Source organism: Patiria miniata, unplaced genomic scaffold (genome assembly GCF_015706575.1).
Source record: "Patiria miniata isolate m_02_andy unplaced genomic scaffold, ASM1570657v1 HiC_scaffold_19, whole genome shotgun sequence".
In the NCBI taxonomy this organism is placed as follows: domain Eukaryota; kingdom Metazoa; phylum Echinodermata; class Asteroidea; order Valvatida; family Asterinidae; genus Patiria; species Patiria miniata.
The window spans coordinates 5,841,485-5,860,055 of NW_024037057.1; the positions used below are offsets into that span (position 1 = coordinate 5,841,485).

At 41.6% G+C, this 18,571-nt stretch overlaps 2 protein-coding genes across 2 annotated transcripts; both read right to left on the reverse strand.

Moving 5' to 3' along the window:
• Positions 1-2,811: 2,811 nt before the first annotated feature.
• LOC119725508 lies at positions 2,812-8,329 on the reverse strand. Its single transcript, XM_038196920.1, has 4 exons — positions 8,209-8,329; positions 5,626-5,867; positions 3,977-4,102; positions 2,812-3,219 (listed from the first exon to the last, which is right to left on the reverse strand). Exons 1-4 carry the CDS (start codon positions 8,216-8,218, stop codon positions 3,082-3,084), a joined length of 516 nt encoding a protein of 171 aa, XP_038052848.1. The 5' UTR covers positions 8,219-8,329; the 3' UTR covers positions 2,812-3,081.
• Positions 8,330-14,674: 6,345 nt separating this feature from the next.
• Positions 14,675-17,716, reverse strand: LOC119726066 (proline-rich receptor-like protein kinase PERK12). The gene is made up of 4 exons (XM_038197684.1): positions 17,707-17,716; positions 16,691-17,034; positions 16,101-16,226; positions 14,675-14,934 (listed from the first exon to the last, which is right to left on the reverse strand). The coding sequence occupies exons 1-4, from the start codon at positions 17,714-17,716 to the stop codon at positions 14,791-14,793; spliced, it is 624 nt and encodes a 207-aa protein (XP_038053612.1). The 3' UTR covers positions 14,675-14,790.
• Positions 17,717-18,571: the final 855 nt, after the last annotated feature.

The following is an 18,571-nucleotide window of genomic DNA, read 5'->3' on the forward strand; positions in this document are numbered from 1 at the left end:
AAACCCACTTTTTTTGGAATAAAGTTCTGGAAACTTTCTTTTCAGTCTGGAAGCACAATGTTACCAACATGGACAAAGAATTCTGGCATTTCTACACATATAGTTTTTAGAAATGAGGGCTTACGCCAATTTATGCAATGAACAAAATGAAGTAAGGCCAAAAAAAATAGTCGGTCTCTGGGCAGACCGAAGTTCCGGAATTGATGCGGCGACGCTGTTTTTTTTGGTTTTTTTGGTGGCTTTTTTTTTCAATCTTGAATTGTACAGTCATGGTGGGTAATATTTTGCTCAGTTTTTGTGTCCTCATTATACATTGGTGTCCTCCATCATTTGCCTTGGTGCAATTTCCCCATTCCTTGGTGCTCCTTAATACACAAATTTGAGGAGGTGCGGCAACAGAGGGCGCTGTTGTAGCTTCCGTGTTAATTTGAAGAAAAAGAAAAGACTCACGCGCATGACTAAAATCGACGCGCGCGCTGACCAGAGACCGAGTTTGGTTTTTTTTTGCCTAACCTAAAAGGAAGGTGTCATCATGTTCATACTTTTCGGAGGATGCGGGTATTTGCACAAAATATGTACCAGTGTAAATTCCATGCCATATTCTCTTAAATAATTGTCATTTGGTTGCGTCATAGGCCTTGACATATGCACGTGACTTTATTGAGACGTCATGATGTAAGTCCACTTTAAAGGTAGACGCGGACATGCCTATCTAGCTCCAAGACCCATCTTTTTGAGACTCAGCGGTTCTTGAGTCTAAAGTGCTGAATGGTAACACATAGCAACCGATGAAAGCTTGTGTGCCAATGAATAGATATTTTCAGCGGTTGAAATTATCCAGCATTATGTCGGCAATACTAATTAATTGAATATTAAGTTTCCATGGCACAACTGTAGATTCTGTTAAAATGTCTAGCCTTTGTAATGGACGTTGAATACGTACGGTATATTAGTAAACAATACTCTAAAAAAAAAGGACAAATAATGCACATAATGTTTTCAAGTCGTTTCGCAACTACTTTTCAATAGTCCATGATTTGAATCTGAGTAAAAAATCTGCCATATGAACCCATTATTTTGTACAACATATATATAGTTTTGAAGCTTTAGGAATAAACAGCATCCAGGGGTGTTTGACTCAGCCGACTGGCCTAATGATGTTGATCCCTTAAAACGCTTCGTGTTTGATTCATTTGCGCTTTTATTTGGACCTATATTCAGTTTAAGTAATTTCCAAAGTATCAAATAAAGTTGCCAGACCCTTTTTATCCCCCCGAACAAGCACGAGGGAAAAAAAATATGGAAATATAAAGGATATATGTTGAATTTGTGACTAGATCCTACAAAATGTGTCTTAAGCACTTTTTTCACTTATGGGGTTTCATATGATTGTAAAATGGTTAATTGACCTTTTGATTGTGATGCATGAACGGGCCTGATATTCGAATAAACTTCAGTCAATATTGTGAGCAAAAGGGATGTCAGTTTACTGTGCGATATTCTGTTGAGAGGCGCCACAGGGATTTCGGGTAATTTTGATCTGTGACCTCGTCAGGGTCCATACTTTCACCAAAAAAATAAATTATTAACTGGTTGTACACTAGTTGCCACTTCCGTCATGTTTAAGACACTTTTTGACCATCCTCCGGCGCTCGCCTAATATATCCTGCCTTTGTAATTGCCTAACTTACGGTACCGACTGAATAAAATACCGGGGAAAAATGCAACTTAAATAAACGGTTATACTCCGTATTATTATATTTCAATATTTAGAAAAAATCTGATGAAGCCTTCACTATTGTTTAAAGAAATCACAATTCTTTGATTGAAAATTTGACAAAACCCAATATTCAACTGAAGAATATTAGTATTTAAGATATAGAAATTGTCACGCAAATTAAACATCAGAATAGTCTTAAAGTAAAAAAAACACTTGTTCAAATTATTGAAATATAAAATAATTACCTGCCAAATACAAATATCAAAAAGTCTGCATACAGATCCTCACTGACGAATAAAAAACAAATCTGCGTATAGCTTGGGCCAAAAAAAAAAAGTCTCCGGTTTCTGGTATGCGCGCGCGTCGCCGTAGCCATGCGCGTCGGCAAAATGATTTTTTTTTTTCAATGAAAGATGATTTCTCAAAACCGCCAAACTCACTGGTTTGACTGGAATCCAGCTGCTGCACAATTTTAACGTGTTTTTAGATTGGGTTATGGTCGAGAATAAGCTTTATGTGGCCTCTCTGGACTCCCATACATTTGCACTGCAGTCATCAGCCGACATTTGAAGCAAAAAAAATCAGGTAAAAAAAAAAAAAAGCCGCGTCGCCGCGCCACTTTTTGGGCAAGCTCCATACCAGAAACCGGAGACTTTTTTTGGCCTTACAGTATTTTATTAAAAAGAATATTCTTTTCTTTCCTATTATGATACCCACGAACCCTCATATCGACCAGATAAAGTAAAAGAAAATATCGACCAGAAAAAGTAACCTGCCGAATAATTGTCAATAGCTGAATTAGATAAAAGATCGTGCTGTCACTGAACGTCTTGTGGCTTGCTGTCATTTTTAGAAGAAATCACAAAATGTTGGGCTTTTCAACGATCAGTCAATTTGACTACTCGCAATTGGAGATAGAGTTTTATAGGCGAAACCGCCTTTCGTGATCAAACGTTTGTGCATTTTTTTTCTTCACTTTTTGCTCGAGAAAAAAACCCGTTAAGTTTTACTTCACTGAGCTGAAAACTTGTAGAGGTTAGGTTTTGAACATGCAAGAGTTTAGGTTTTGAACATTCTTCTTTGGGTTCAGTTCAGTTCAGTTTATTTCCACAGTACCAAAACAATATCAATGACAATGACAATGACAATCCTATAGAGAACAGCAGAAAAACAAATTGAATAAAGTCGAAGGTAAGCAAACAATAAGAATGAAAGATACTGTGGAGGGGCCCATAAAGAAGCAGAGCTTGTAAGAAATGGGCATCTGAGCATGCCTGTTTCGAGAAACAAGCAGATTAAATGAAGAGCCAATTAAATTGATCTATGCCTTCAAATTAGGCTACATGTCACCAGTTTTGTTACTAGCGGGCGGTGAAAATGAGCACCAAAATAAGAGCCGTTACTATGCCACACACAACACTGATCAAGGAGAGAATCAGGACACTTTTGGAGGCACACTGTGCGCCTTCGATGTCTCCAGCTTCATAACGCTGGCGCACCTATAGAAGAAAAGAAAAAAAATAGCCAAAAGTGAATTCGACACAGTATAACTTGTGTGCCCGACATTAATGAATTTGGCAGTTGTGCTCCAGTATACGTGCAGTGCCGTAGCTATAATTTCATTTCAATTTTATATTAAATTATGTTGAGATAACAGTTGTTAAATATACTTTAGTTATTTATTTATTTATTATTATTTTTTTTTTTAAGTTGAACAAAGAAATTGACTTGAGCGGGGCTTGAACCTGCGACCTCCGGATAACCGTTCTGGTGCTCTACCAACTGAGCTATCCAGCCCAATGTTGGCGGTTCCCCAATTAGTCAATATGGCTTTTAACTAGCGCTCCTTGAGCAAAGATATTGTTTGATTGGGGGACTGCCAGCATAGGGCTGGATAGCTGAGTTGGTAAGCGCACCGGAACGGTTATCTGGAGGTCGCAGGTTCAAGCCCCGCTCGTCAATTTCTTTGTTCAACATTTCAAGAGTTATAATTAATTCACCTGGTCAGTTTCGCTTTTGTTGATCATAAAATGTACGATGAGAGTATTTACAATGGTTCCCGCACCATTTTCGAATCAACAGTTTCGGAACCAGCACGTAGCTTCAAATGTGTGCACAGCGCGCAATGGCCAAAGAGCTATCCAGATTTTAGACGGAGTGATTAGTCCGAAGTCCGAAGAGCAGCCAGTGGGAGCGCACTGCTCGACATTATGGGAACGAGGTTGTTTATTCCACAAATTATACAATGCAACCTACCATACAAGACATGACCATGGCTGCAATCCCCACTGGGAAGAAGCACTTCAGTGCAATGAACGCTAACCCCATGTAATTCCTGATGTGGACCGGGGTGACGTGTACCACTGTTTGTGTGGGCGCCACCTGTGTTGGGCAAACGAGGAATAATGTAATAGATCTGCCTACATTGTACACATTTCTGCTGGTTTAGCAGCGTTTACAAAAAAACTGTACAGCCACTCGTCAACGGGGGCCCTCGGGGCAGCAGGTACTTTCCCGCACTACGAAAGACCCTATTCATAGCAATACAACAAAAAGCCACGTGCCAGACAGTTGCCAGACAGTGCGCTGGAAAGAGAATTGACTGGTGGCTGTGGTATGCAGATATAATGGGAGATGGCTGTGCCATGTTACAGGTCTTTGTTAATGTTTCAATGAGACTTGGCAGGAGGCCTGGTCGAAAGTTTGTTGGGTGTAGCCCTGGCTGCAAAGTTCATTGAACCAGCTGTTTTGGCAAGGGTTGAATGAGGATTGGATAGGAGGTGACTGTCATTGGCCCTCAATTTTTTTTTATTAAACAATTCGGTCACCTGATGCCCCAGGGGCATCAGGTCACTCCGCCCAGGGTAATTTAGCAAGGACCTGCCTATTGTCTTCTTTGTATACTTGACTGACTCCCCCATGACTGACTGACTCCCCGACTGATTTCCCGACTCTCCAACTGACTAACTGCCTGGCTGACTGACACACCTTGTGCAACCTTCTACTCCTCTTAATTATATAAACAATTTTTTATTTCTCTTGTTCGTTAATTTTTATTGAAAAGTACACCTCTTTAAACATTTAAAAATGACCGAGGGCGCTGTTGCCGAAATGTCATTTTAGGAAGACACTGTTCAGTTTAGGGGTTTTCTGTAAACCATATAATTTGCTTATTGAAAAATTCTTTTAAGAAAAGCTTGCTCACTGGTTTAGTGCCACGTACTGACACGACGAAATCACCACACAAAAAAACAAATTAAGGAGAGCGAAATATCCAAATTTCTGGCAACTTTTGGCACTGAAATGGCAGCAACTTTGAGGTTTTTGTCTGAGACTATGTCACATTTTTGCTCATGAATATGGACATTCGCACTAGCATAAACACATAAACGGCACCAAAACACCTTTGAAAAAAGGCACAACGAATATTGAAAATAGGGTTAAATTGGACACAAAGGTGCATTTCAAAGGATTGCATTAAAAAAAAATAATAGTGCATGGGCCCTCTAAACGTTGAACAGACTGAACTAGATGTACTGATGTGGCCTCGTGGTTAAGGGCACTGGATTCATGGTCTGTGGGTAAAGCTGCGGGTTGTGGGTTCGAGTCCAGCCGGGGTCATGGTGCGTGTGCCCTTGAGCAAGGCACTTTGTCACTCATTGCTTCTCTCCACCCAGGGGAAAATGGGTACTTGTGAGGGCAGAGATGGTTTTGTGATTGATTTAGCTTGCTTGCACCTAACAGGCAGCATCGAGCTGTATACTCCCAAGGGAGCTGAGATGGTATTTGGAATGTTAAATTGGCCCAATGATCACAGGTAATAATAATACTGTAAGAGATGTGATTTAGTTTACTAATAAGAGCGTTCTTAAATGTCGATTATTATTATTATTATTATTACTTACAGCCACGTACAAAGGCCCAGGCTGGGAGCAAATGACCGGTGTGCCACCTTGAGGACCGACGAAATAAGGAGGGGGCGGGCCATTTACTTGCCCCATTGGAAGACAAGCGCTGGGATAGGACGGTGCATAAGGTCCGTTAGCTGGAGGGGGCGGGGCATTGAATTGCTGGGATGGTGGGTAAGAGGTTTGGTTAGACACTGCCGTGCCGAAGTTGGCCTCATCATTTTCAAATCGTCTGTAACCTAAGAGACGAAAAAGGAGAATCCGTAAGTGTTGGTTCCAGTAATAAACTTAAAGAAATTGTCACGCTATGACAGACGGGAGTGCAAATTCAATGTTTTTTTCTTGTCGTGGTCGCGGGTGCTTTATGGTCCATGGTGTGGTTCATTTGTGGTTGTTGTCCATGTTAAAATTGTCACTATCGTTGTTTCTCTGTTGTACCTATTAACCCTTCGAGCAGCGGCGCGTGAAAGAAATCTCATTGTTTTCCAAATATGGTCATATTTTTTTTTTCAATGGGCCAATAAGGCCAAGCTTCCATGTAATCCTCACCCCTACTATACACCACAAGCCTGTAGACTCCCATTGGCCAGACCCTAGCAACTCCGGAGTAAGGAGTGTTAAAAGACAGAAGCCAAGATGGCGGCCAATGCCTCTGTGCAGTAATTGGAGATCTTAGTGGCCAACCCCTAAGTGCCGCAGATCCCTTTGTGTCAACCCCTCGTGCCGCCCAGAGCACAATCCCTGGCCATGTGAATGACCTATATCTTGTGCATGTACAGGCGTGCCATGGTTTTTGACCTAGAAAAAAATGATGTGATAAAATTCTCATGGTGGTTCCACCGCGTAATTTTTTTGGGCAAGCTGCTCGAAGGGTTAATGTCGCTATTATCGTTGTCGCTAATGTGATCGCTGTCGTTGCCTCAATTGTCGTTATTGTCGCGCCATTAGTTGTCACTATTGTCACTGGTATATATTGTCACGTTTGCGTTTGTTAAAGTTAGTGTAGGCCTATGTGCTTTTTGGGTGTGGCACCCTGAAAAAATAGATTTTCAAATTGAATTGATAATTTTGTTTGCATTGTACTAGTGATGAGCTTTCTAATGATATATCGGGCGAAGACAAATTGGCCAACGGCAAGTAATCAGTTCATTAATTTCAACTTTTGAATTAGGAGCGCGGGACCCTTTTTTATTGCTAGTCTTGAAATCAAGCCGGAAATTGGACGGGTTTAGTCAGCCGGCCTGCGCCGCCGCATACAGTGCTGTCCAAGGGGTTATAATAAATGACAAGGGTCCCATGGCGTGTGCGTCGATTCTTTATGGGCCATGGAACGTTGAACGGCGAGCACAGTGACACAGCGCTGGTTCATTTTGGTGGCGCCAGCGGACAAATAAAGCTGAAACGACTTGATTTCAAGTCTATATGAACTGGAGCGCGCTGTGTAAAACCCAATCTCGACCCCAGGGTGTCGAGCAGTACGCGCCCATCACTACCTGCTCTCTCACCCTGGTAAAGGATCATTTGCATGTGCAAGATTTTTGAACACGTATGCAAATGAGGAATAGTCTGGTGCCTGCATGTGCGTTACATTATCGTTCGTTTTTGTATGCCGCTATCTGGGGTAAAAACAGAGTCAATTCGTCGCAGCGCGAGCACAGCGTGAGTTACGAAAACACGATTTATTTAATTAAACTGTTACGACCGTATCGAGACAACATGCAGTATCACATTTCATATTAATGTGAACAAATTGGAAAGGAAATGAGCAGGCGTGGGCGAATGATCGCGAAAACACGTACTGCACGTTGTGAATAACAACACGAAGTACACAATAAAAATCCATTACTAGCCAATTGCAGTATCGAATCAGGACACAGGAAGAAAGTTTCCTATCCAGGGCTTACTATTGGAAACAACGTTGGAAATAAAGTGAGCACTGGGGACGAGGTTGTGTAAAATCTTTTTTTACAACCGTGTTAAAAGGCCTGCAAATGCAACCAAGCAAATTTATTTGTAACAGGGAAATATATTTCTTCCAAATTCGCTCGGGGAAGATATTTGAAATTTTGGAAAAAGTACATGTTTATACCAACTTCAAATAATTGTCGCAAATATATGAGCGCAGCAGTTGCCTTAAAATAAGTGTCGTTATTGTCGCTGAAAGTTGTCACTTTTGTCGGTTGTCACTTTGGTCGTTGTTAATTGTCGCTCTTGTCGCTGTCCTCGTTGTCGTTGCATGGACGTGTGCGCTGTAGGACCCTCAGTGTACTTCGATCACTGCATTGTCGCTGTAGTTGTCACTTTAGTCGGTTGTCACTTTGGTTGCTGTTAATTGTCGCTCTTGTCGCTGTCCTCGTTGTCGTTGCATGGACGTGTGCGCTGTAGGAACCTCAGAATACTTCGATCACTGCAGTTCGTGTAAAATACGTGTACTACATGGCAGCATTCATTTTAACGCACGTCTTTGATACTCCAAAACAGATGCGCATGGAGCTATGATTTGAGTGAAGTCTTTTGGCTGAATTCGTGCTAGCGTTGATCTGATACTTTCTCCATGATCAGACGAACTTTAGTCCTTACCTGTTGCCATTATTTCAGCTTTCCAGTCTGGGCGATCTCAAGACAAAAATCCCTCACAAACCATTCAGAACATGGACGAAATGTCGCTTCCCCGTACAGTGCAGGTCTATGGTATGCAGCAAGTATGCCGTCACTGCTACATATATTTTAACTACATGTAGAGCTGTAGCTGTACCATTATACATGTTTACAATATAAGATTTGCATAGATAATGACCTTTCCATGACGTCACATGCAGCTAGCCTGCCGTTGAGACCCACTGAAGCTTTAGTGCATATGCCACTCCAACAAATATTCGGTTGAGATATTTATCACAATGCATTGTGTATTTTTTCCCAAAGCACTTCCGCCTGAAATGTACACAGTTAATGGGACTCTGTACAAATCTCGTATACCCAAACCCGACCCACGTCTGTAGTAGTGAAAGCAGCATGTGCATTATGTCACACACTATTAATAAGCGATCGACTGACAGTCTAAGCCAACCAAACTATCTCCGTATCATGACCTCCCCTTTCCAATATCATTTTAAGGGATGAAAGACGAAAAACCCACATAAAAAATGCCCGGTATACGGTGCAAGAGATATATAGTACATGTACTAGGCCAATACATGCAGCAAGTGGCTGAACCATAAAAGACCACTAAATAAGGCCAAAAAAAGTCTCCGGTTTCTGGTATGGCAAAATGAAAACGGTTTTTTTTTCAATAAAAGATGATGTCTCAAAACTGCCAAACTCACTGCTTTCTGTGGCCTCTCTGGACTCCCATATATTTGCACTAAGTTTAGTCGGGCACCATTTGCAGTCATCAGCCGACAGTTGAAGCAAAAAGAAAAAAAAAAGGTAAAAAAAAAAAGAGCCGCGTCGCTGCACCACTTTTTGGGCAAGCTCCGTACCAGAAACCGGAGATTTTTTATTTGGCCTAAGCCCACTTCTTTCACAGCCATAGAAGTCATGTATTTGACCTAGATCATAGATATAATAGGCCAACTGTACAGGTATGGAGCTGAAGGTATTGAGATCCAGAGAAGTGTGGAGGCGCGCCAGACAAAAAAAAACACCTTTTATTGTTCGGTTGAAAGTGTTTTCATCACAATGCATATAGGCAGTTGCGAAGTTTATGCAAGCGTCGTTACTTCTGCCTGAAATGTACACAGTCAATGGAATTATGCTGACAGACAAGCATGGTGACCGTTTTAGCCGATTTTCGGCTGACTTTGACGGATTTGTTTTTCTTTAAAAACGAGTTTGACAGAAAATTTGAGAGAATGGATTTTTGGCAGATTTCTGGGAGTTTCCTGCGAAAATGGTTGACAGAAAAACAGCAAATTAAAAAAATGGTACATGTGTTTAAAAAACCTTCAATCTTTTCAAACAAACCCTTGCATAATGGGACAGGTTGGCTGGTCTAGGTGCCGAGGTTCACTGGGAAACGGACTTTGTCGTGACGCAGGCGCGTTTTGCCTGAAATTTCGTAACAAATTTATGTGACTGATATATCGTTTATAATGTAATTGGAAACTTAATTAAGGCAATACTACAACATCTGCATGTGATTTTAAGTGTTTATAGTGTATTTTGAGTAATTCTGGGGAATTTGGCAGATTTTGATAAATCTGACAGATTTTTGAAGCGCATTCAGCAGAATTTGGCCATGACATTACGGTCACCCTGCAGACAAGAAGTAAACCTCAAACCAGACACGAGTTCATAGTTACAGGAGAAATCAACAGCCTCAGATTTTGATAAATCTGACAGATTTTTGAAGCGCATTCAGCAGAATTTGGCCATGACATTACGGTCACCCTGCAGACAAGCAGTAAACCTCAAACCAGACACGAGTTCATGGTTACAGGAGAAATCAATAGCCTCATCAAAGGAAGAGGAGGATAATTCCACAGAAATACAAACCTCGAGATGTCACAATTTTCAAAATGGTCGAAACGCCAAAAAAATATTATTTTTAAGTTAATGTCTGTATTGCGTTGCTACAGACGGTAAGCTTTTATTTTATTATTTTCTCAACAATGTTCAACAGCTTGGGAATAACTTGTAACTGAAAAAAATAATGTTTACAAAAACCAAAAAACAATTTGTCCGAGTGCGAAAAACACCACAGCGTTTTTAACAGAAATATACTGCATCAAAATTAGTTGGATGAATTCTTTTCTTTAAATTCATTAATTGTTGGAAATACATGTAATTGATACTTTTCATCAGAATTAAGATCCACGTAATAATTATAATCATTGTACTATCCCGAATGTACGTCGGACACTGTGAAACTTCCCAGGATGAAATGGAGTTTCTCCAGAAATTAATTACCGATCGACCGACAGTCTATTACCGTCGAACATCCAAACAAACCTTCAAACCGAACTAAAATTCTTTTTATTTCCTCGTATTTGTAATGGCCTATCATGTGGTACAGAAACAAACTGAATTAAATACTGAAAAAGGCAACTTAATTCAACGATTATCATCGTCACTTGATTGTATTTCAATCTTTGGCGAAATTTCATTAAGGGATTATTTTAAGAATGTAACTACATGTATTTTAAATATTGGACTTGTTGCGTTAAAGTACTGAAAAATTTACAATAGTCTAAAAAAAACCCCACCTTCTACAAAAATAGAATGTCAAATAATAAAATGCACGCTTCATGCATCAAAATCTGCATACTGATCCTCACAGACGAATAAGTAGTTTTAAAAAAATATCTGCGTAGATTTTAACTGGAACAAAGACCCGACTCAGAAAATTTGCGATGTAATACAATTTTTATTGGAATTTTCAAAGGAACTATGCAGTGAAAATTCAGCTTCATCTTGTTTTCATGCACATTACTATGTGTTGCAACAATACATACAAGATCTTAATTCTTGTTTTCAATGGAAATGACAAGAAAGTGGTGGTTTTTCAATTATTATTCATTCATGTTTTTCAATTGTTTTTCATCAATTCATGTAAGGCGAGCCCTCAAATTAGAATCCCTCCCCAGACCGTTCGGGGTTGAGCCCGCCCAGTATGTTGAAGGGATTGGGACCTTGCATGGAACCGATCGGCCTGGATTAACTCCACCAGGCTTCTGCACCATGGCTCTGGCTCATCACAAAGGAACCAATTTGCGACGCGCTAATCCTCCAGTAGGCAACAATGGCTGTGATGAGCTTCATAGAAGTTGCCGCTGGTAATCCGAGCGGGCCGAATAATCCTCCAACAATGGCCAGACTTCAATTTATGTTGCCTATTGTGAAACCCTGAGTCACCAGTTTGGACCGATTGGGGCGTCACGCTTCAGTGACCGGGTGGCTTCTGGCTTCGTACCGATTGGGGTGAAAGAAATTAGCATACCGGACCCGGTACCCGAACGGTCTGTTATCTGATGGCTCGCCTAAGAGGGCGCTATTTTGCTTTTGTCACACAAGGCACTCCTTGTCAAAAGTGCATATAAACAGTACAAAAATTCGTCCTTTAACATTACCCACACAAAAAGTTTTGAAGAAATACTGGCCAGTATATCCAGACAAGCTGTTTAACATGATAAACAAGAAAGAAGTGGAACTTACTCCAAGAAAATGAAGAAAGGTTTGATATATACTTGTACACAAAGGAGACACTATACTGTTCTGCCTTGAATGACATCACGCTTTGGATAATGAATATGTAAATTTTTATCAGCATGAACACTAAAATATTGAAATTTTTCCCTTTTACTGCTACAAAGAAGGTGGAAAGTCCTATTTACATGACAAGAGAGCTGTTTCAAATGTATTTAAGTCCAAAAAAGTCTCACAACAATCAACCCAAATCTTATTAGATAAGACCTTAAAATGCACACCAGGCACGCTGGGGCTTTCTCCGGGTCCCAGTAAAGCGCCCCAACAACGCGCCTCAACAACGCGCCCCAACAACGCGCCCCAACAACGCGCCCCAACAACGCGCCCCAACAACGCGCCCCAACAACGCGCCCCAACAACAAGCCCCAACAACAAGCCCCAACAACAAGCCCCAACAACAAGCCCCAACAACAAGCCCCAACAACAAGCCCCAACAACAAGCCCCAACAACAAGCCCCAACAACAAGCCCCAACAACAAGCCCCAACAACAAGCCCCAACAACAAGCCCCAACAACAAGCCCCAACAACAAGCCCCAACAACAAGCCCCAACAACAAGCCCCAACAACAAGCCCCAACAACAAGCCCCAACAACAAGCCTCAACGGTCGTCAACGAGCATCAACAAATTTTGTATGGGCTTTTGAACATTTATATGGTAGAAAAAAACAATAAAGAACATCTTCTGCATATCAATTAAAGTTAAAATTATTTTAAAACTTGGTTTTGAACGGGAAATGTACGACGAATTTGTCGATAAAAGTTGGCCGCCATCTTGGCGCTAGACTTCGCGCATGCGTGGTATGGCTCTGTACACTTCACGCATGCGTACTACGGCTAGCTACACTTAAACAAGATAACGGCCAACTTTTATCGACAAATTCGGCGTACATTTCGCGTTCAAAACACCAATTTTTAAAATGATTTTAACTTTAATTGATATGCAGAAGATGTTCTTTATTGCTTTTTCTACCATATAAAGCTGTTTTTAATGTTCAAAAACCTATTTCTCCCGCTCCAGGCCGACCACGGTAACTCAACGCTGTCAGCTCACGAGATTGCACGATAGTCGGTTGTTACACAACGCAGTCTCTCCCAGGGGTACCGAACCAAAGCGCCAGGCCACGAGGCAATCGCCCCAGACCACGCCGGATGCACGCTGCTGATTGGTCGCTGGGCGATATCATATGCACTTGATCACGCGGGACACGCCTGCATAATTTATAACCAGAAATGCCGATCAGCCTAGTGTACATGCAGGACGGGCATGCTGATTGGTCGCCCCACAATATCACGCTCTCAAAACGGGGTCCGCTCATAAGTCCAACGCCTCATAGGTACGACGCCTCATAAGTCCGACGCCTCATAGCTCCGACGCCTCATAGCTCCGACGCCTCGTAAGTCCGACAAATTAAACGCCTCGTTTTTCCGTTGTCGGACTTATGAGGCGTCGGACTTATGAGGCGTCGGACCTATGAGGCGGAATAAATAAATTTTATGCCTCATAAGTCCGACGCCTCATAAGTCCGAAATGATGGTTCTGTGGCTAGACTTGATATCAGTCTACATATACCCCTGTTTCGTTACAGTGTCATTTATGTTGTGCATATCAAATAAACAAACATACGGTATACACCGAATTCAATACTGCAAAAACTCAATCTAAATTTACGTGAATCGGAGTTATTTTATTCGAAATTTTGGCAAATTCAGATAACGCCTATATGCATATTTATTTTAAAAAATCACGATTTGCAATTATATCACTGATCATTGGGCAAAACCCTATATTTAAGAATATTATTATTTTAGATGCGAAAATTGTTAGCCTACTTACAAGTTGTACCATATTCACAAAAGCCTTAAATTAAAAAAAATACATTTGCAAAAATATACATTTAAAAAACAATAACCACTTAATACAAATGTATCGATAAATTGGCATACAGATCCTCACGGACGAATAAATACTTGGAAAATAAGTCGGCATATATATTACTTTTTACGGAGACTTTAATTTTCTTTCCTTATACCTGCAAATCCCAATTTTGATCAGTTGAAAAGAGCAGCCCGAGTACAAAGAACATTTGAGTTGCCCTGCCTAGTTTAACAAACGCGTGCTTCTGAGAATTATTGGTCTATATGCCCTGTCATCACTGAATTCAGATTTGGAAGTACACCTCATGTCCACACGAAAAAAGTGCATTTCTGAGTAATAGAGTCGAACACCTTTAATTACAACAAGGTCCTTGGGACTTTACGAATTACCTTGTTACAACCACTGATCTCTATATAAAGACTGGATTGCTAATAAAGAGCCGCACAATGTACGAATTTGACGCCATATTGGTGAGACCGGCTGGTGATCTACAAAGGACAAGTTACCGTCTTTATAGACAGCTTGATTTCTTTTGTAACGTCGCGGCTCAATTGACTTATATTTTGGCCACCACCACTGACCAACTGACCAAGGTTTACTACAATTTTTCTAATAGTAGTGGTTACTTTTATAATGCCGCAAATCACTTTTTCGGCGTTTTTGAAATAATAATCACTACGGAAATGTGTTCCTTTTAGAACATCATAATATGTGTACGTGACCAAAATGCGCGTCAACTGTTGATACAACGCGCGCGTATTTACGCGTAGACGTTCGTATTATACGCGGCCATCTTGGTGAGACCGGGGGCGAATTGGTCAATATGCAAAGTCTACTGTGTGAATGTTGTATGCATATCCGCTATCCAGTCTTTATATAGAGATCAGTGGTTACAACAGGTACCTGGTATTAACAGTGATGTAAAACAAAGGAAAACAAAGAACAACAAAAACCTAAAATTTTGCTTGTTGTAAGCAGGATTTTGTATTAACAGTGCTCTTTTTATCAGGGTTTGACTGTATCTGACCAACTGACCGATCGTTAAAGAACCTATCATCGGCATCGTTTTAATGGCCTTTCTTTAATAATTCAAGAATATATAGACGACCGAGAGAACACTCGCGATTATTAGGACAATCAAGGCAGCGCTGTAGTACATAATATAAGCAGTTTTTAACGCCCTCGTTGCACCTTCGTAGTCGCCCGCTTCCTCACGCTTGCGCACCTGCACATGTATAGGAGAAGGAAAAAAAAACATACACTAGAATGAACACAAGCCAGCACAGGTGCCTCTTTAATTAATATGGCCAGTACTCGCCATACCTCCCCCCCCCACACAGTCACATTTGTGACGTAAATCGAGCAGTTACCTAATGTTGCTCTATCTTTTGTCCACTGCATAATTAATATGGCCAGTACTCGCCATACCCACAAACACAGTCATGTCTGTGACGTAAATCGAGCATTTCCGTAATGTTCCTCTTTTGTCCACTGCACAATTAATATGGCTAGTACTCGCTAAAACCCACACACAGTCATGTTTGTGACGTAAATCGAGCATTTCCCTAATGTTCCTCTTTTGTCCACTGCATTAATATGCCAATACTCGCCATACCCACACACACACAGTCATGTCCGTGACGTAATTCGAGCATTTCCCTAATGTTCCTCTTTTGTCCACTGCGTAATTAATATGGCCAGTACTCGCCATACCTACACACACAGTCATGTTTGTGACGTAAATCGAGCATTTCCATAATGTTCCTCTTTTGTTCTCTGCTTTTTGCATCAGTTCCCATTGTTTTTGTACACAGGTGTCTCCGATTGGAGTATGTTTCACACGTGTGGCCTCGATCTTTACCCTATACAATGTACATGCGCAGACAAATCATTGTTCTGTATTGTTCAACATCCACATATTGGACGAAGATAATATTCTCATTATTCAAAACATGATTGATACAACATGGGGCAATATTATACCTCGATCGTATCAATTCGTACGATATGAATACACCATGCATGTACATGTATGCATTTCGAAACATTATGACTGCATTACGTAAAGTGAGGGCGCACTGTCAGCAACGTTATACATGCATAGCCAGGACAAAAAACGTGGAATCTTTTCTGTGACATTTCTCGCCTCTTAACCCTAATCACTCCTACCCTTCCAAGTCCAACTGCATAGCTTGTTTGAATCTGTTGGAGTGAGTACTGCACTAGTATAAACTGATTATGCTCTAAATATAGGGCCATGCATGCCGCCATAATCAGATTCCCAACAATTTGCAGGTGTTTTACCACATGGTTTTGGATTTTGCCAGAGTGAGGAATGTTCCTATAGCAAACCACTGAAGGGTTTAGGGTTAAAGATACAGTAGAACCTACCACACAGAAGTGCACGATCAAGTGTATAATTCCACAGGGGATGCAACAAGTTGTGGCAAGTAGATATTCCCACCAACTGTAATTACTAATGTCTGGGCTGTCATCAGTACAAGGCACGGATGTCACCTGTTTTGGACGAACAAGGAATGACATTATACAGACACGCCTTTTTCGTACATACTTTTAGATGAAATGGCTATTATATAGTTCCTTGTATACCTGGCTGACTGACTTAATGGCCTAATAGTGACTGTGATTTGTCATTATTTTTAAGTGTCCGTAATATCATTTTTTTTCTCAGGTCAAACCTGGTTAAGTCTGGTCTATCTGATCCGGTCCGGTCCGGTCTGGTCTGGTCTGGTCTGATCTGGTCTGGTCTGGTCTGGTCTTTTCTTGTACGGTCTGGTCTGGTCTGTCTATCTGATCCGGTCCGGTCCGGTCTGGTCTGGTCTGGTCTGGTCTAGTCTGATCTGGTCCGGTCTGGTCTGGTCTTTTCTTGTACGGTCTGGTCTGGTCTGTCTGTCTGATCCGGTCCGGTCCGGTCTGGATTGGTTTGGCCTGGTATGTTTTTTTCTTGACTGAATACTTACGTGCATGTCGACAGGTCCTGGCAGAGGCTGAGAGCTAATAACCGATGTGCCACCAGGAGATAAGATGGAATAAGGCGGGGGCGGGGCATTCTCTTGCCCCGGTGGGGGACCATCACTGGGATGGGGCGGGGTTTGGCCCAACTCGTCAGCAGATGGGAGGGGCGTAAGAGCCAAGTTGGCCACCCCAGTCGACGTGGGATGCACTATGCCGGGGTCGGGTTGCGGATGCAGGTCTTGGTCGTTGGGAAGATCATCGAGAGAGATCTGGGTACCAGGAGGTCCGTCGGCTGGAGCTGGAGGGACATCGTCGGTGTCGACTTCATCATTCTCAAACCGTGTGAATCCTTCAAGACAAAAAAAAATAGATTCCTGAAATCGGTGTAGTGCTTCATTAAAGGGCCTTACAGCAGTCCGATGAAGCGGGCAGTCCATAAGGTCAGATTTGGAGCTTGCAAAAGTAAATTATTCCAGATCTGCAACCTCCAGATTTTGCTTTTACATTATTGGTGCCCTTGTCGATGGTATAGTTGCCAATTGTCGCTGTTGTCACTGTCAAATATCGTTGTACTCGGTCCTGTCGCTTGTTGTCGCTATTATCGCTTTGATATTGTTAACTGTCGCTTATATTGTCGCTGGTGTCGGTCTCGTGGCTAATTATAGTCTCTGACTCTTTGTATCGCGTTGCTGTTGTTAAATGTCGCTATTGTTGCTGTTCGATTAATCAAATTAGTCTCGATCCGTATGGCTTTGCTGTTAATTGTCACTTTTGTAATTCTTGTCGCTGTCAACTGACGCTTGTCACTGCCATCAATGTCATTGCATAGACGTGTGCTCTGCCAGTCATAAGCCGTGGGTGTAGCCTACATCAAATCATTTTACTTCGTCACGGTATCTACATGTACTACATGTCATGTACTTCTTTGACAGCTACATAGGGCTACGTGTATTACTTGAGTTCTGTCTAGCTTGCCGAACGTTGCTCTATAATTCCCCCATTGTACCCAATCAATCCTTACCTCTTGACATTATTTCATCCAGTCATGGCGATCTCAAGACCAAAATCTCACATAAACCAGTCAGAACATGGACGAAACATTCCTTGTCCCGTACGGTAAAAAATCTACAGTAAGCCTGCATGTACACGCAGCAATTGCTTTATAAGCCAGTGCTTTATTCACTGCTACGGTTGAACTAGACCTCTAGCCATTGAGATTCAGTGAAGTCAAAAGAAACCACTTTTTTTTGTATTCCGTTGAAAGTTTGCATCACAATGCATAGGCAGGAGCGAATTTATCCAAGTGCAGGCACTTCCGCCTACAATGTACACAATCAATGGGATTTAAAAGACGGACTTGTCTTCGAAGTCACCCAAACCCAGTGGCGGCGCCACACACTACAATATTTTGGAGAAAATTAGCAAGGAGCAAGCTTTGGGCAAAATCCACATATTTTTTAAAAGAAGTTTTAGTGTCAGCAATTTTCAGGATTAAGCAATTTCATTATTTTTTTCATCTAAAAGTATTTAATGAAATTGGTTTTCCAGCCATAATTATTTTTGGTGCAACAGATTTGTTTAAATATGAAATTCATATTTTTTTTTTGGGGGGGGGGGGTTGGATTCCGTGTTTTTGTTTTTTCACCCTGTACATGTATCCGCTCCGTTCACAAGTACCCCCTATTCGGGAAAGAAGGTGTTCCTTCTGGGGGTGACCGACCGACGCCATCTTGCCTGACTGCAATTTTGCCGCGACGCTCGGCCGTACCACTGCGTGTACATAGTACAATCCCCTGGTGTACGTGCGCTCACACACTAGTCTGGTTCCCTAGACCTGACAATTATTCCCTACGCTCAAATTGTAGGTCAGGCAGCCTCCGTGGCTA

Coding starts and splice junctions, on each gene's coding strand:
- LOC119725508 (XM_038196920.1), bottom strand. Junction 4,103..5,625: donor CTGGGCCTTTGTACGTGGCT/GTAAGTAATAAT, acceptor TGCCCAACACAG/GTGGCGCCCACACAAACAGT. Junction 3,220..3,976: donor CCATGGTCATGTCTTGTATG/GTAGGTTGCATT, acceptor TTTCTTCTATAG/GTGCGCCAGCGTTATGAAGC.
- LOC119726066 (XM_038197684.1), bottom strand. Junction 16,227..16,690: donor CAGGACCTGTCGACATGCAC/GTAAGTATTCAG, acceptor CGTCCAAAACAG/GTGACATCCGTGCCTTGTAC. Junction 14,935..16,100: donor TGATCGTGCACTTCTGTGTG/GTAGGTTCTACT, acceptor ATACATGTGCAG/GTGCGCAAGCGTGAGGAAGC.